Source organism: Idiotropiscis lumnitzeri, chromosome 8 (genome assembly GCF_059441095.1).
Source record: "Idiotropiscis lumnitzeri isolate Australia: NSW breed Sydney's pygmy pipehorse chromosome 8, RoL_Ilum_1.0, whole genome shotgun sequence".
Taxonomy (NCBI): domain Eukaryota; kingdom Metazoa; phylum Chordata; class Actinopteri; order Syngnathiformes; family Syngnathidae; genus Idiotropiscis; species Idiotropiscis lumnitzeri.
This window is the reverse complement of record NC_142398.1, coordinates 12,019,508-12,037,967: the sequence shown is the minus strand read 5'-3', so window position 1 is coordinate 12,037,967 and position 18,460 is coordinate 12,019,508. Positions and strand designations below refer to the sequence as shown.

Genomic DNA, 18,460 nt, shown 5'->3' with positions numbered 1-18,460 from the left:
ATCTGCATTCCTTTACTCTTGACTGTCCTATTCTCCTCTAAAATCCCCCATCATTATCTCTCCCTCTCCATCACCTTCTTCCATGACACATCGCTGTTTCCTGCTCATCATGTTTTCCCCCTCTGGCGAACTCACCATCAACACCTCCCATTACCAAAGTGGGAGCCGTTGACCTGTTGTTGTATTTTTTGATCGCACCCTCAATTACATCTTCGTTCTCTTTCCCTCCAGAGTGACCCGGGCGGGCTGTCAGTACTGGAGCAACTGGGTCTGGACCAGAACTCTGACTTCTCTGACTCTAGCGTGCAGCAGCTCCTCGACGAGCAGCGCGAGAGGATTCGACGAGAGATCCGCAAGGAGTTGAAGATTAAAGAAGGAGCCGAGAACCTGCGGAGGGCCACCACGGACAAGAGGAACGCTCAGCAGGTTGGCTTGTGCATGAAGTCTCACCATGATCCCAAAAGTCATCATCCTGAAGATGTGTACTTTTTGTGTGAAATAGAGCACAGAACAGATTTGTTAAAAAACAAAAAATACATCATTTACTCTACTAGGATTTGTGATGCAGCAATATAAATTTAAAAAACTCAGATGTTACACAAACTACTCATTTGCAATTCAAGAGAAGTTTTTTTTGTTCATTTACTGAAGGGGTGCTGCAGGAAAACTGTTAATTACCCAATGCTCGTGATCTAGAGACTTTCCGCAAATAGTGGCTGGGGATGTTTTTTTTCAATCAACTGCAAAGGGGGGTATCTGTTAGGTGTGCTCCGTTTAACCCAACCAATCCCGATAAGGCTTTTTGATGACGTCATTGTATCTGCTTCAGTGTGATAATGGCCTTTTATTTTTTAACCAATTCTGAGCTGGTTGCGTTCATGTGAAACAGTCACACATCTTCCTTGTGTTCCTCGCCTTTTGGAAACTACTGGCCGATTGCCAGTCGCTAAGTTGACTTGCACCGCATGATCGCAGTTAAACACTGTCCTAAATACAGCTCCTCTAAATCACTAATCTTCTCCTCCCTTGTGCTAAATAAGCTTCACTTTTCAGGGTCCTGTAATCCTTTTTGGGTGCTGGTCCTGTCAGAACCGGCGCATGCCCTGTAAATTAATTAATTATTTTTTTGGTGGCCTACCTCATGCATGTGTGCCACGGCTCACTCCACTTCCCTCTGTGGATTTTGTTACAGTGACAAACCAGGGGCGGAGCTAAGCAAGCAACCTGGGCTCACAGTAGAGTGTGACACGGGAGCGGATTTTCACTTCCGTCCCATCCAACTGCCACGAAAGAAATCCCGTCCCATAGTAAAAAAAAAAAAAAAAAAGTAATTCGATCCCGTTTCATACCAGAGAAAACGACTCCCATTCAGTCTTGCTTTCATTCAGAAGGACTCCCACTCCCCTAGTGCTTCCATTTTGGAGGTCAACTACCAGAAAAAAACAAACAAACACACTTTTTCCAACCTAAATTTGTTGTGGGTTTGTGACTGCAACAGTGCTCAGAAATATCTGATATTTGAAATCTAAAATTCAAAATGAAAATGAAAAAATGAAATAAAACAATGGTGCACTTCTGTGTTCACTTTTTCAAGTCAAAAGTTAGATTTCATAACTATGAGCATTAAAGTCAAGCAGTGAAGTAAAACATTCATGTTTGGAGAGGTAACGGTTCTGCTCCGTGTGCTCTTATCTGCTGTTGCTAACCGTCCAAGCATGAATACTTACTTTAGTGTGCAGTTCGACACCAGTGTTTATAGGAAGGAATGGCAGCGTACTTCCTGCTTGCTCTCATTCTCGCCGTCCTCACGTCTTTCTTGAAAATGCCAATGTTCAGGCAAAATTAGCAACAGTTCAGGCAAAAATAGCAACTGCTCGCCATTTCTGTTGACAACTATGCCCGAATAAAGGTGTGTGTGGAACATCTGGGCTTTGCCTCTCTGATAAGCTTCCCATTCACGGCAGGCACAAACAGCTAATGCCGCCGGGTGTGCCCTCACCATTATGGACTCTCCCGCTCCCTGAACCTTTTATCCTGCACGTCCCAATCCCATGATTGAAGGTTAAATTGACTCCCATCCTGTGGGATTCTCCAAAAAATGTCAGCCTCTCGCTCACAGTCTAAAAGAAGTGAGTGCAAAGTACTCTGACCCTGCATAAAGACAGGAAAAGTATGGCTTTTATTTTCTCTCTTGGAAGCACACTTCAGCACCAAATTACACATCAAATTAGTGTGCGGCTCCCTGATGTAGGCAGCAGACATGTTGGCAAAACAAATTTAGAGAATGACGTGCATTCTATTTTGGACACAGAGTCTATTTGAGAGACAGACACTGAGGAATTATGGTAATTATGACTGCTGGAATGCTCAACAGTGTTAGTCCAGATAAAGAGACAGATTCCCACCCTCTGAGGCCAAGCGAACACATTTGTTTCAGAAAGTTTTGAAGTAACAACTGAAGCTCTTTAACTCTCTCGCTTGGATGATTCAGGTGGACAGCCAGCTACGGAGCTCCAATCGCAGGCTAGATAACCTTCACGCCCAACTCCAAGAACTGGACGCTCACATTGTAGTGAAAGGAGGAGATGAGAGTAAAGGTAGGCTAGCCGCACGAATGCTCTGCATGCTGTGTCGATCTTGTATCAACTCCAACCTTTGTCTTGCCCCAGATGAATGTCCTCAATCTCCCGGGGCTGAGAGCAGAACATCAGCCCACAAAGAGCGCATTGCTGCCCTGGAGAGGCAGCTCAACATTGAGCTCAAAGTCAAGCAAGGAGTTGAGAACATGATCCCCATCTACGCAAATGGATCCACCAAGGTACTGTTGGTCAGGGTGCCTTATCATGCGCAGCACCTCATGTGTGGGCCGAGTTCCGAAAATCTGTACATGTTGTGTGACTTTCATGAGCGCGCCGCTGGAATGACTGGGAACATTACACAGAGTGTTAGCATCTTCTGTTGGTCACGGTTTGAGACCACAGTCATTTGACAACAGGCCAGTTACGTGTATGTATGTGCGGGGTAAAGCTGGATAAAAGGGCCGCTGTCGTAGTCTTATCATTGATGTTATTGCAAGTAAGAAACATAAGCGGTTCGATTGACCTTTACACAACAGACGATGCCCAAAGCACTCCACTCACAACACTTCGCCAACCAGGCATCTCATTGCCTCAATTGGATTTCTTTGTTCTTTGTTTTGGTTGAGTCGTTATTTGCTAGGATGTAACACAGTGATCGTACATTGAGTAGTGACTTGCCTATATCGGCGTTGTGTGATCAAGCGACTGTGAAGCTAATGCGTCTGCATGCACTGCTGTTCGAGTTTTCACAAAAGCCGGCATCATATACGAGGCGGCGCGCGGCAATGAGACTGACTGACTGACAATGACGAGAGCGTACCTGCCGTGTTTGATGGAGAACTTACATAGCTGTTCATTTCGGATACAGAAGACGAGGACTTTGATGGATTTGTGGATGAGGACTGATTCGTGAGTACATTTCATTCATTAAAGTACAAACAAACTCACTTGCTTTTTTAAAAACATACGCTAGCATGCATGCCGGCTTATGTTTTAGCGTGCATGCATGTTAAGACAAGGTATGTTTTGACATGCCTGCGCCCAATAATAGGGTGCGCCCTATGTATGTGTTAAATACAGAGCTCGCACCGGCAACTGAGATTAATCCCTTTAATGCGGTGCGTCCTATGGTCGTAAAAATATGGAAGACAAAAAAAAAATTTCAACCTCTTTCACACACAGAGAGATTCCACAAAATAGCCGCATCAGAAAATATAACAGTTTATCAGCAATAGTATTTCCCACCAAAGGCGGAATATTCTCACACACAGTGGTAGCATTTATCCCGCAATCAGATCATTCGATGATAGCAATGCAAACGTCGATTGTGACATTGCCAGCAACATTGCTTTCAACAAGACCGGGTGGGAGTAGTGAAGATCAGGCATTAAACTTCACAAACACTCGTTTCTCGGCACTCAAGCTCTGCAACACACACACACACACCTATACACACACTCAGTCACTCGCTCACTCGCAATCACACACACTCTCACATGCAAACACCCTAACACACACGCTCAAGGACACACACACCTCCCTCCCTCAGCCATTTTCTTTGTAACTCTCGCACTTACAATACATACACACGCACGCACACACACACAGAGCCAGCGACGCTTACGCACAGCTCCCCCACGTGATCCATAGTGGAGTTCACCTTCATGGTTCACAACCTTGCAACCTGCTGACTGTTCACTGGAATAGTAATCAGACAACGTATAGAATCTCTATCCTTGATTTCTTGCACTCTCTCCACATTGTCACCCTGAATCTTTATTTCACTGAGAGCAGGAATGAGCTGGCGTAATAGTCTGATAATGTTTGACCTTCCTATTTGTGCCATCAGGATAAGAAGATGCTGCAAACAGCCCAGCAGATGCTACAGGACAGTAAAACCAAAATAGACATCATCCGCATGCAAATCCGCAAAGCCGTGCAGGCCACTGAGCACAACGACGACACACCGGGTTGGTGCAGGTTACCTCCACTAAGCATGTTCGTTTGTTAGCTTGCAGAAGTACACAAAAAAATGACTGAAGTGACTAAAATCTGATGCAGAATAAGTAGTAAGACAACAAGCAAACGGTAAAAGAAAAAACTCAAACTCATGTGGCTCATTCAGATATTTTGTACTTTGTGCCCTGACTGAGTGATCAATGCCATTTAAGGGCAAGTGAAAGGCTCTTTGTGTCAGGCAATTAGTGCTGTGGAGAATACCTAACCCACTAATGGGATGAAAAAGGTCCAGTTAATGAATTGATGAGGTTCTGTGGTGGACTAAGGCTGAGTGAATAATCATGAAAAACATGGCCTTTCACACTTACAAGCATTAAAAAAAGGGAGAAAGTACGGACAATCTTTCTTTTGCATTTAAAACAACTTGGGCTTTTCTAGAGTTTATTTATTTATTTTTTTTTTACAAAATATTGGGTGGGTCATGTGCAATTAATCAAACTTTAATTACAGCAACGATTACATAATTGGGAAAAAATAATTATACAGTATATATTATCTATAAAACATTGTTGAAATATTGCTGATTTTATGATGTCTAATACTATCATGAATGCACTTCACACAGTTCTATTGAAATAATCTAAATGTTACATTTCAATGGTAATTTATAAGTCTATAGCCATTAAACTACAATGGATTGTTTGTTTATACAAGGAAACCAAACTCGAATGTATACTTTAATTTTAAGATAAATGTGTCTTTTCTTGATTCCATTTAAACATTTTTTTGTTTGTTTTTTCCCCCCGCCTCCAAAAAAATGATAGTTTGAATAATTGTGGTTATTACTAAAATTATCGTGATTAATATATTTTTCATAATCGAGCAGCCCTAGTCATGAGGTGACGTGAGACTTGAGAAGGGGTCCTTGTGGTCTCCGTTTGAATTCATCTCAAAGGTGTTTGACAGCCTTCTTCCCGACAACTCATCCAAGTATTCCTTTATGGATTGTAAGAACTGAAACAAGCCTTTTAAAAACTGCGTCTACCCATGCTTTCATTGTACTGCCTTGGTTATATACATTATGTCCAAAATGTTCAGTGCCGGGCCTTTTAAAAATCAGAAACTATCGAGTACCAGAGCATTCCAGTTGATCTTTCAAGGCTTGCAGATTATTGTAATTTATGACTACCTAAACACAGAAATCAACAAATGACAGATTAAACTCTCTTCTTTCATCACACACACAAAAAAAGTTTGCTTCTAACTTTTCACGTCAGCGTTGCTCAGGGAGTTAAAATTGAGGCCTGTGACACATTTTTGTCACCTCTCACCTTTGTTACCTCTTTTCTGTTTACAGTTATTCTTTTTTTGGGGACGTGACACGAATAAGGGAATTCAGAGATGCTCTTTTCCTCATCACAAGCCATTGTAGCATTCAAATATGTTTTATGTGATTTTGAGATGAAATTACATATTATTTGCTTGATGCAATTTATTATGCATTATCCTCGCCATCATCCGGTAAATCAGATTTTTTTTTTCTCGCTTCATATATTGTATATATCCAGAATAATGAGCCTTCAGCTACTGACATCAGCGCTCCCATTTCTCTTCCATGCTGCGCTCCCACATAGATGATCTTTAGTTCTTATAGTTCATTTATAGCATGCACACACATGCACATGCACTTACACACTCAGGGGAGTAGGTTGTGTGTCTAGTGTACACAGACGGTCTCCAGGCACCACACCCCCTGGAGGGGGTCATCTAGTGGAGTTTATGCTCAAGGCAGAACACCTTATTAGGAGATATAAGCACACATAAGCCACCTCCACTCCCATCGCCCAATCCTTCAACGTTATCCTTCATACTACATTTTGAACTGCTCACAAATCAAAAACATTTTTAATACTGTTGTATTTTTACCCATGTTCAACAGCTGGAATAAGTCAATATCTTTGGGCCGTGTTTATCTGCTCCTTGTATATCTCACCTTTTCTTCCATCCCCCTCGTTCCTTATCTGCTTCATTGAGTGTGTTGCCCATTCTTGAGAGGCCACGTCTAAGTGGACCACTCAGATTTTCTAGTGGAGGATGACCACTGTGTCTGAAAAACTGTTTTGTATTACCAATGTGATTTACAAATCTGGCTTTGAAAAGTGATATGTTAATTATTAATTAAAAGATGTGACGGTCATGGCGAATGACAAGCATGCAGTCAACAGTTTGCAAACAAGCCTCCGGGCTCTACTTGTGTTTCTCTGATGTGTGCTTAATCCGTGACACTTATTACAGAGGTTATCATTACTTAGCATGCCCCCGGTGTGCTTCACATTAAAACTATGACCAGAAAGAATTCTGTCAAAACTGACTGAATTCTAAGTGTTACATGATGTCTCTGACGTCACTGCAGGTAACCACGACATGTGTGGTGTGGAGTTGCGCATCGAAGAGCTGAGGCATCACTACAGGGTGGAACATGCTGTTGCTGAGGGGGCCAAAAATGTGCTTAGGCTCCTGGGGGCCAGCAAGGTTCAGGACAAGAAAGCCCTTTCGGAGGTAAGATGATGCTTTTGTGTTTTACGAAAGCAGAAAATAGGCGGCCCTACATTTACGATGTTTATATTTATGACCTAAGTGTTTTTCAGACACATACTTACAGTAATTTCGCCTTGACTACCGTGTGAGCGTAGGTTAGTGATGATTATGGTGCAAATTTTTTGACCAATTAGATGAAATTGGATAATTTGCCCCTCGGCGCAATGTATCAGATTCTTGCCATTTGTGCATTATGCTATCTGTTCTGTGCACAGGCACAGTCCCGACTGAGCGAGGCCTCTCAGCGCTTGGATCTTCTAAGGGATTCTTTGGACCACCGTCTGGCCGAACTGCCTGAAGACCACCCCAAGGCCAATGTCATCAAAGAGGAGATGGTGCTGTCCTCCTCACCGGCCTTCAGCTCTCGCCACGGCGCCCCCTACGTACATAACCAATACAACACCCTCAGCAAGCCTTCGCCTCTCACTGGTATGAGACCAGAAACAAAACTCAGTCCCGCCAGGAACACGATCTTACTTTAAAGCTGTTTCGACTGTGTATTCAGGAACCTTGCAGGTGCAGCTGCTTGGCTGCGTGGGGTTGTTGGAGTTGGTCCCAGGGCGCAACAAGGGAACTGCTGTCATGTTGCCTTGTTACAGCCCCGGAGATACACGGTCCTTCATGAGGGCCAACAAGGGACTCTACAGCCGGAGTGGGTCAGTCAGCGGGAAGACGCCGAGCAAGACAGAGGAACTCTCGTGTAAGTACAACATAAGAGTTTACGTAAGTTTCTATGCGAAGTGTTTCCTGACCTTTATTGAGCCAAGGCATGCTTTTTACTTTAAAAAATGCCACACTACCAAGCCAAAATGTCACAAAAGCAGCTTTCTTTCCACTTGGGGTAATTTGGCAAATCAATAATTTCTTTTGTGGAGCAACTTTTTAATTATGCGGAGCTTTTCTTTTCCAATCCAAGGGACCTGAAGCAAGGGTTTAGCTAAACACAAATATGACAATACGAGGAATGAACAGTTTTTTTTTTATTAATATAATCAACTGTTTTTAGCGCAGCAACAACCTGTGATTTCTTATCTATGAGCAAACCTAAATTGATAAAAAAAAATGTAAAAAAACAACAACAAAAAATAAAAATAAGAACATGCATTGTTCCTTGTACCTTCCCCATCTAATGAATTTCACTGATCCGCCTGTCAATATACATTGCTGGCATATCTTGTTAAAAAAGACTCATTATGTACTTAATTAATTAACTGTATTATATACTTAAGAAGTATTAGATACTAATACTTCTTGGACAAATTAGGTGGGATTGGATAATTTCCTGTATCACCTTGAATGAGCTCTTGTGACATTGTGTCTCGCCGGCACTGCATTGTATAGTAGTATCTTGACTTAACAATTTAATTGGATGAATTTTTTTCATACATCGCTAACTCTGATTGAAATTGAAATTCCATTAATCCGTTCCAGCACCCAAAAAACACCAGAATATTTTTAATAAATGTCCTGGTAACTCTGTTATGTGAAAAACGGTAAAAGTATGATTTATTTTATTTTTTTTGTCAGGCTCAAGTGTAGGAATTTCACCCGTGCACTAAATAAGCTTGTATGTGTATGTGTAGCCGAGGTGAGCGCCGTGCTCAAATTGGATAACACAGTGGTGGGCCAGACAGCTTGGAAGACTGTCGGGGAGCAGGCCTGGGACCAGACCTTCACTGTGGAGTTGGAGAGGGTCAGTCACACCTGAGTATTCACATTTACGCATATCTTAACACACTTATTAATAGGGCCTGACCAATATGGATTGCTTATTGTAGGCTGATGACGATTCCAATATGGCAGAATGAAACTCAGATAACTTGATTAATTGTCCGATTAGTTAAAAAATACGGTTTATGATGGATAAAATACTTTTTTGGTACTGAAAACAGCAGCAAAAATATGAATTGCAGGCAAAACACAAATAACAGAAATTGACTGTTTTACAGTATTTATTTAACTTAACAACAAAAAATGGCAAAAGTCTGCTGAAATTATAATTCTGCTTATGTTGTAAAAAGCTGTCATTTTTTGCAGATTTAAAAAAGAAAATGAAAGGCTAAAGTCGTCTGATTCATCGTTCGGGCCCTAGTTATCATGTTCTTCAACCAAAAAGTGTATGTTTTCTCTCTTAATATTGTAGTCGAGGGAGATGGAGATTGCTGTGTACTGGAAGGACTACCGCTCGCTGTGCGCTGTGAAGTACCTGAAGCTGGAAGAGTTCCTGGACAACCAGAAACATACGGTTCAGCTAGAGCTGGAACCTCAGGGCCTGCTGTTAGCTGAGGTAGAAATACATTCATGAAGCTTCCACTGCAACTTAAAGTTCTTCTAAAGTACAAATAAAACGTTTTCTAAATTTGATACGCCGCACAAATAAGTGTTGGAAACAACCCTGCCAAATTTGAATGGTTAAAAAAACAATTCAATCGTATAAGATGAGGCTTCAAACTTGTAAACTCTTAAACCCTGTTGGCGTGTCCACTGAATGTGTGAAACCGCACAAAGCTGAAAAATGGATGCTACTTCGTCTTTCTTATGCCTACACATCCCTACATGTTTGAGCCGTGAAAACATCTGATTAAAGCCTCTGGTGGCTGGAGTATATACTGTATACCACCAGAGTTAACAAGGTAGGGCTTTGTAGCAATGTCTAAATAACCGCAATATCGGTCCTGACTGAGGAGGCAAAATCCCTCTTCAGATACCCTACATGACACGATAACCCTTTCAGAGACATCTGACAATCAGGCTTTTTCTGACTTTGCTCGCAACGGAGGAAAAGCGCTAAAATCCAGCCTGTCAGTCAGTGTACTCTGCTTGAATATTCAAGGAAAGCTCAATGTGAATTTTGTGCTTTGACTACAACAAAGGCATCGTGCACACAAAAATACAGCATGTCATATGCATCTTTCCTCTTTCCAGGTTACATTCTTCAATCCAGTTATTGAGAGAGTCCCTCGCCTACAAAGGCAAAAGAAGGTCTTCTCCAAACAGCAAGGTGAGAACATCTTTTGTCTAATTGTGTATATCTTTGAATTAATAGATTGCATAGAATAGTGACCACTCTGTAGTCAATTTAATTTAGCTAGTAGCAACCTCTAGTGGTTATCAATTTCATTTCATTTCATTCAACGTGCCAGACGACATCACATGCCACTCAGTGGTGGTCACTTATGTACACTTGCATGATGGAAAGAGATTCAACACAGGAGTTGTATTAAACATTTTGCCCTTTTTTTTAATTTTTGTTTTACATGTGATAATCTCGAGTTTTGATTGGCACTGTAAAAGAGCGAGTAATTAACAATTTGTTTGTGTGATATTCTAGCTTCATTTCAATACGTAATAATAAGTCATGTGCATGATGAGTCCTCAGAAGGACTGAGTGTCTGCGCATTTCTAAAATGTCAAAATTAAGACTGTAATTGTCCACAATATGACCTTAATTATTTTTTTAATATCTTATAATGCCACACAAACTCCACAGTCCACACAGGATGGCCTCAGAAATCTGAAGCAAGGGCAGCCATGCTAACCACTATTTCCGGCAACCCACACAATAAAACAAGATTTCCAATAATTTTATTTTTAAGAATGTAATGAATAAGATCACAACGGGTGCTCATTTGATCTTGTAGGAGATGCACTTGCACTGTGAATTTGTTTTTGATTTCAAAATGTCCATTGTAAACTTCCCTACCCCTGCTGATAACCTAAAGGATCTTCATCAGCGATGTGTGTGCTTTGTTTTTACTTCCAGGCAAGGCATTCCTCCGAGCTCGCCAAATGAACGTCGACATCGGGACGTGGGTGAGACTTCTCCGAAATGCCATTCCCACTGTCAACAACTCAGGAACCTACAGTCCCAGCGCACACAACCTGGCACTCAATTCTGGGTGAGACGTACAGCACTGGCTCGTGGCTGCCACTCCTCTACATGTATCCATCAGCAACCCTCCGATTTTACCCTTATTGTTAGAAACATCCTCCCCCATGTCTAACCTTCCTTTTGTTTGTCTTCTCTATGTTCATTTGTGCGTCTTCTGCTGCTACCGTACCGCGTGTCGCTCTCTCCGTTGTCTCGTTCGGCGCTTTCAGAGAGATCTCCGTGGAGAAGCTAAGTCTGGATAGCGACTCGCCGATAAGGGGCGATTACAAGCGAGATGCGGACATGCACACACCGGTGAGACAGACAGACAAAGGGGGATATGGGGGAGGTGTGTGTAGGTGTGTGCGTGTGTTTGTGTGTCTGATGTGGTTAGGTCAACACAATTTTATAATTTAAATCCTTTCACAAAAACTTGGGATGAGGAAAATCTGTCGAACATAAAGTCTTATTTAAACAGCCCATAATGCACGAGATTTGCCAAATTCAAGGCTCCATAAACGTGTGGAATTGATTTAAGTGAGGCTAAAATGTTTTGCAACGAACTCACCAGTAGAGGCATTATTAGTAAGTGCTCAACGAGTTTGCTGTCTAAAGGACAACAACACCGCCACTTTTGTGTCCAGTCCACTCCTTCAGTATTATGTTTATCAGGACTGTCAAACTCATTTGAGTTCAGGGGCCACATTCAGGGGGCAGTTTGATCTCAAATGGGCTGAGCCAGTATATTTGTGGCCTAAAAGACATTTTCCTCCTCACTGTATTGATGGAAGGAATCATTTGCACAATCTGAAATTTGTGAAAAATGGATACAATTTCAACTAAATGATCATCACTTTTTCATTTGCAATTGTGTAACTTACCGATCACAATGATTCTGCGTAGCTTTTCTAAAACAACTTGTTGAAATTTAGAAATAATTTTCAATTCATCAAAATGTCCGCATCCATCTAGAAATGTTCTCCAAAAAATGGAAACTGTTCAGAAAGCGAGTGCACTTATCTCCATGCATTGTAAACATACACCGTACATAAGAAAGCTATACAAATTGTGGCAGTGCATCAAAAAAACACAAAAGGGTTCCATTAAACCGTGCTCTTCTGATCTGTTTCTGATGCATGACATTTTGACTGCACTGATTATTTTCCACCATTAAATTGATAAATTAATTATAGCGCCAAATGTAGACACAAAAACATGCACAGCCAAACACTATAAGGCTCTTATATGAGCGCTGTGAGTGCCCCGAAAATACTGATGAAATACACATTTATTTAATTCAACATAAAAATAAGAAATGAAGCCCATTATTTTCATTTAAATCAGTTATCTCGTAGCAGTTTGGTTTACTGCTGGTTGGCATGTCTGCCTCACACCTCGATGGTTTAAGATTAAAATCTCGGCTGAGGTCCTCTTGTTTGGAGTTTGCATGTTCTCCCCATCCTTGCTTGGATTGTCCTCCCACAGCCCAAAATCATGCATCTTAATTGATGACTATTAATTGTTCATATGTATGAATGGTTGATGAAAGATCAGATTGTGCCACACATTAATAACAACCGGTCCTGAAATAGTGCCTCAGCAGTCCATGTTTGTGTCTACACCACGTGTTTCCTTGTCTTCTTATGTGTACCCATGTCTTCTTCTCCTTCATTCCACTCGTGTTTCCTGCCAGGACCGACCACCAATCATTGAGCCCTTTACCCTCCCAGACCTCAGCCCTGAGTGCCCTGTCCGAACCCCGTCTGTCAGCAGGTACGCACTTGCATGCCGGAAAGCTTTGCACAATATGCCACATGTTATTTGTAACATAGACTGACTAGGGTGCAGTGTGTGTACCAATGTCATGTAATGGAGCATCCGTAGTATTTCCGTGTGTTGTTTCTAGTCATGAATTTCAATGAGTGTCTTGTCAAGCCTTCCATTGTGTCTGCAGTAAGCAGAAGAAAGGGCCTCTGTCTCTCCAAGACTTCAGGCTGATAGCCGTGTTGGGACGAGGCCATTTTGGGAAGGTACGCTTAACTTGAGGACAGCAACTTCAATATCCCTTGAATGAAATAACGTTGCACACGTCTGTTTACAGGTGCTGTTGTCTGAGTACAAGAAGACGGGCACCATGTTTGCCATCAAAGCTCTGAAGAAAGGCGATATTATAGCACGTGATGAGGTCGAAAGGTGTGTTAATGTTTTCTATTGTATTGTGCAATGTATTGTACTGTTGGACTTTGAATGGCAGTCATTCAAAAAGTGTTGTCGGTGTATGACACACTTTCAGACAATTACCCCAAGGATCAAGAATTAGAGTCACATAATGTTACACACACCTTTTTTGTGACATTTTAAGGGACTGCCCTGGTGTCATGCGAGTGAGCCAGCCTTTATCCAGCCCCATATACTGCTGGGCCTACGGGATGCTGGATTTTGTTACATTGGCAACCAAGGCCAAGTCTGAGCTTTGTAACTACAGAGGCTTGGCTTGCTGTCTTTCATCATATTTCTGGGAAGCATACGTGACAGCAGACTGAATTTTGCCGGTGGGGTTAGTTGAATTGGTAGAATGTTTTTTTATTTTTCCATTGACCCACTATTGGAAATAGGCAGATAAAGGATATACACTGTGGGTAGGAAGGCACTCCAAAGAAAATTGATTTCCATACAATCCATTCAAAAGTCAGTATTCAATAATGTGTCCTCTCTCCTTCTGCCCCTTTCTTTTCCTCCCTACTCCTGATCCAGTCTGATGTGTGAGAAGCGCATCTTCGAGACGGTCAACATGTCACAACACCCCTTCCTGGTCAACCTGTTTGCATGCTTCCAGACCCCAGAGCATGTGTGTTTTGTCATGGAGTACACGGCGGGAGGTGACCTGATGATGCACATCCACACCGATGTCTTCACCGAGCCACGAGCCGTGTACGTAACTAAAACATCACAACGATTTGCTGACTGTCAAGGGCATGTCAGAACAAAAATGTAATTGCCACATCAGAGTTGGAGAGACGAAATTGCTCCATCAGTGTCTTATATTCAGATCTAGCAAAGCGGGGTATTGGTCACGGGACAAATTTAACTGGTATATGAAAGCACTGCTGTTTTGAGGATTTCTTGATATTCCCTTTAATTGGAAGAAAGTAAATTAAATTGAATCGTGCGTCTTTTGTTGAATTCCAGGTTTTATGCTGCTTGTGTGGTTCTTGGACTTCAGTTTTTGCACGACCATAAGATTGTGTACAGGTGCGTGGAACCCACAAAAAAGACCCACACTCACTGCACAGATTATTAGGTAGACCTGTATTGTATCTGATTAAATAATACAGTTGTACGTAATGTTGTGAATAATAATAATAATAATAATGCTACACATGTTCTGCTGTAGAGATTTGAAGCTGGACAACCTGCTGCTGGACACAGACGGCTACGTGAAGATCGCCGACTTTGGCCTGTGTAAAGAAGGTGAATATTGATTCGTTCCTGACAGATGGGGAGGAGCCATGTTGGATTTGGGTCACGTGATGCTCAACTTCCTCCTTCCTGTCACATAGGCATGGGTTACGGGGACCGCACCAGCACTTTCTGTGGGACGCCAGAGTTTTTGGCTCCCGAGGTCCTAACGGATACATCCTACACCAGGGCAGTGGATTGGTGGGGGCTGGGGGTTCTCATCTATGAGATGTTGGTGGGAGAGGTGAGAAACTCACACTATATAAAACTTAATTGCGTCCTGACATTTGAGCTTAACAATTAATCAAATTGGAATTGATTTTGCAATGAAGTAGAATGGAGTTTGCAAATGGCAAAGGCTGAAATTTGGGGAAAAAAATAAATGCTGGATTTCAGTTGCTTAATATGAGTTTCTTTTTTATGTATGTATTTTATTTACTTTATAGTGTCTATAAGTATATATCAGTGCTTCACAAGTGAAGTCCGTGCAATGTACATATCATGTTTCATGAAACGTGAAAAGTTGAAGTGATAAAGCCACATTATCGTTGTAGTCTGATTTATGACATAAGTTGAATTATTTTCTCATGAATTCATGGTTCATTTGCCTTTAATTTAGCATCAGGCTAACTTATAAGACTAGAACGTTTATGTATATCAAATGTGATATTGTTTATTGTAATACAAATTAATTTATTGTTTGTTTGTTAGAATTATATGAGAAGAGGAACCTTGTAAAAATAATTGCATACTAAAGTGCTATATTTTGAGGGGGTGGGTATAGCAGTGAAATTATTTTTCAAAGTCTTTCAGCCCTTAATGTCGTCATGATATGCACCTCATCTTTCCACCTTGTATTTGTGTGTTTTTGCAGTCCCCATTCCCAGGGGATGATGAAGAGGAGGTGTTTGACAGCATCGTAAATGACGAAGTCCGCTACCCGCGCTTCCTCTCAACCGAAGCCATTGGTATCATGAGACGGGTAAGAATACACCCATGTGCGCAAATAAATGTGCCAAACTCATTCACACGCGTGACACGTCTACCTACTTTGTGCATGTGTGAACATGAATAGCTACTTAGGAGGAACCCAGAGAGGCGACTGGGCTCCGGAGAGAAGGATGCAGAAGAAGTGAAGAAGCAGCCTTTCTTCAGGGTGAGAAATTTCACTTCTATTTCTAGGCTACAAAATTACAAAATATAAACACCAAACACTTCGCATAGCACAGATGTCGGCCAAGGCTAACCAACATTGTCGGTTCTTGGTAGTGTGATGCGATTATGAAACCAAGATACTCACATGACCCGGAAAGAATTCTAGTCATAGGTCAAGCCATCACTTTTCGCCCAAATTTGACATCTTCGTGCCATAGAGCTGCAGTATGTTGAAGTCAGTCAACTCATTCACTGACAGAAATTTTAGGGTGGTTTAGAGCAATTTACGGTGGCGCAGCATCAGACCCCCCCTCATCCACTCCCGTTGAAAAATGGTAGTGAATTAAGGAGCTTCATTCAGAAAGAAAGTAGTGCTTTGGTGCCATACTTAAGCCATGAGTACGCAGCTTGGTCCCAATGTTGAACTGCAATATAGTTGGGGAACTCTGTGAAGTTTGTGTAATGTTACATGCTAACAAACCCGGAAATTGCGTACAACCGAGGTTTGAAAACAAACAAAATGAGTTAAATTCATAAAAGTTGATACCTGAAACTTCATTTTACGTCTGTAAAATTATAATTATAGTGAAAATGTCCTTTGTTTTTGTCTTTGTCAGTTGAGTTCAGAAATGATCTCTCTGTGTTGATTTTAGATGTATGTATATTGGCTCGGACGGTTTTAAGACAACTGTACTTAATGGCCATGAGGAACATTTGGTTATTAAAAGACAAAGATAAAGATAAAGATGTCCTTTATTAGTCCCACAATGGGAAAATTTGAGGTGTTACAGCAGCAAAGATATAGATCACACAGAGTCGGCGGCGTAATGTAGCCGTTAATGTATAACATTAGCAGCAGACATTCATAAAAAGCATGCAAATATACACAGTATAAACGTATCTAAGTGTAAGGAAACACTCCTAATGCCTGTCCATTATACAGAGGGGGAAACGCTGTAATGATAAAAACTACTGAATGATTGAAAATACTGCAATGATAAAAGTACTGTAATGGTAAGAGTACTGAAATGATAGAAAAGTACTGCAATGATAGAAAATACTGCAATGATAAAAGTACTGTAATGGTAAAATATACTGCAATGGTAAAAGTACTGTAATAGTAAAAGTACTGCAACGATAGAAGAATACTGCAATGACAAAAGTACTGACATAGTAAAAGTACCGCAATGATAGGAAGTACTGGAATGATAAAAGTACTGTAATAGTGAACGTCCTGCAATGGTAGAAATACTGCAGTGATAGAAGTACTGTTATAAGAATACTGTAATGGTAAACAAAATACATCATTGGTCAATATTTAAGTACACCATTGGCTGAAAGTACAGTAGTAGTGTATATTGCATTCTAGGACTGCACAATTGCACTAATGCCCTCCCGTTTGTAGGCCTGACCCAATGTTCTTGTTAAAAAGTCTGACAGCAGTTGGCAGGAAGGAGCGGCAAAATCTCTCTTTGGTACAGCGAGGGTGTAACAGTCTATCACTGAAGGAGCTGTGGAGTGTTCTCAGAGTGTCATCGAGTGGGTGGGCTGGGTTGTCCAGCATTGATGACAGTTTTGCCGTCATCCTCCTGCCCCCCACAGAGTCCACGGAGCAGCCCAGGACAGAGCTGGCCCTCCTCACTAGTTTGTCCAGTCTCTTTTTGTCCCGGCCCGAGATGCCTCCTGCCCAGGAGACCACTCCATAGAAGATGACTGATGAAACCACAGAGTCATAGAAGTTCCTGACTAAATCTAATACAAACTAAACTAAAACGAAGCATTTCCCCCCAAAGTCAGCCAAATAAAAACTAAACTCATGAAAACGAAATGAAGATGAAAGACTAAAAAACTAAATCAAAACCATAATGAAAAATCACTCATAATGAAAAATCCCAAACTATCATAACCCTGCAACACACGGTCATATTATTGTTTTATTTATTTATCTTTGTCAGAACATGGACTGGGACGCACTGCTGCAGAGGAAGGTGCCCCCTCCCTTCGTCCCCTCCATCTGCGACAAGGAAGACGTCAGCAACTTTGATGAGGAGTTCACCACGGAACAGCCGGCCCTGACGCCTCCGCGAGAGCCCCGCGTTCTCACGCGCAAGGACCAGGACAGCTTCCTGGACTTTGACTATGTCTCGGACATCTGCTAGTGGCGCGGCAATATCGTTTTGTGGCCTGCTCGCACCCCGGATTGATTGTTTCATTAAAACACTGTGAACGAATGTGGGTAACACTGAAGTTAAGTTTTTCCACGACTGTGGGCTGTTACAGGCGCAGGCTGAAGGAAATTGGGTAAATTGTCCGCAGGACAAAATACATAGGAGTCGACTCGCTGCCTCTTGTTACCGATGCCTTACATTTGTATGTACTCGTATCAGAAACACGGACCAGAAAAGTTTTTATGTTTCAAGTCTTTGTATAGAGCAGCAGGAAGCATGACGAGACGAGCTGCAGTACTCTCCACTGTTCTTTTTTTCTTTTTGATGTGACAGGAAGTTGACCACAGGGTATATGACCACTGTCTGGATGTCAACACAGTCGGACATCGTCTTATTTATGCTGTACGGATTTTCATATGTGACCACTTTTACAGCTGCATTTCTTGCAGATGAACTTTTGACAATTGCAATATTCTAATCTGAATACCCTACACATGCTTTGTTTTTTGATTGGATCCATTTGGGGTATAAAGATTGCAATAAAAGAGCGAGTGCGGTAAGCACGCGCCACAAATAGCGCAACATTCTACATTCTGTGGTTGTCATTAAAAAAAATCCAATTGTGCCTTGAGGTACAAATGATTTGTTACTTGGAAAAGATGACATGTTTG

The 18,460-nt window shown here is 41.7% G+C and overlaps 1 protein-coding gene across 3 annotated transcripts in view; it reads left to right on the top strand.

Moving 5' to 3' along the window:
• pkn1a (protein kinase N1a) overlaps positions 1–18,452 on the top strand; it is a 36,770-nt gene extending 18,318 nt beyond the window's left edge. For 2 of the 3 annotated variants that reach the window (XM_088301693.1, XM_088301692.1), the window contains 22 exons: positions 232–426; positions 2,492–2,597; positions 2,670–2,818; positions 4,429–4,549; positions 6,952–7,097; positions 7,352–7,565; positions 7,642–7,836; positions 8,720–8,829; positions 9,280–9,423; positions 10,062–10,137; positions 10,900–11,035; positions 11,238–11,322; positions 12,701–12,780; positions 12,962–13,037; positions 13,109–13,200; positions 13,762–13,938; positions 14,197–14,259; positions 14,402–14,478; positions 14,568–14,710; positions 15,341–15,448; positions 15,542–15,622; positions 17,577–18,452. In XM_088301693.1, coding sequence (XP_088157819.1) covers positions 232–426; positions 2,492–2,597; positions 2,670–2,818; positions 4,429–4,549; positions 6,952–7,097; positions 7,352–7,565; positions 7,642–7,836; positions 8,720–8,829; positions 9,280–9,423; positions 10,062–10,137; positions 10,900–11,035; positions 11,238–11,322; positions 12,701–12,780; positions 12,962–13,037; positions 13,109–13,200; positions 13,762–13,938; positions 14,197–14,259; positions 14,402–14,478; positions 14,568–14,710; positions 15,341–15,448; positions 15,542–15,622; positions 17,577–17,780 — 2,778 coding nt within the window. In that variant the 3' untranslated portion in view covers positions 17,781–18,452. Of the gene's footprint in view, positions 1–231; positions 427–2,491; positions 2,819–4,428; positions 4,550–6,951; positions 7,098–7,351; positions 7,566–7,641; positions 7,837–8,719; positions 8,830–9,279; positions 9,424–10,061; positions 10,138–10,899; positions 11,036–11,237; positions 11,323–12,700; positions 12,781–12,961; positions 13,038–13,108; positions 13,201–13,761; positions 13,939–14,196; positions 14,260–14,401; positions 14,479–14,567; positions 14,711–15,340; positions 15,449–15,541; positions 15,623–17,576 lie in introns of all 3 variants that reach the window. The other variant, XM_088301691.1, reaches the window with a different exon arrangement.
• Positions 18,453–18,460: the final 8 nt, after the last annotated feature.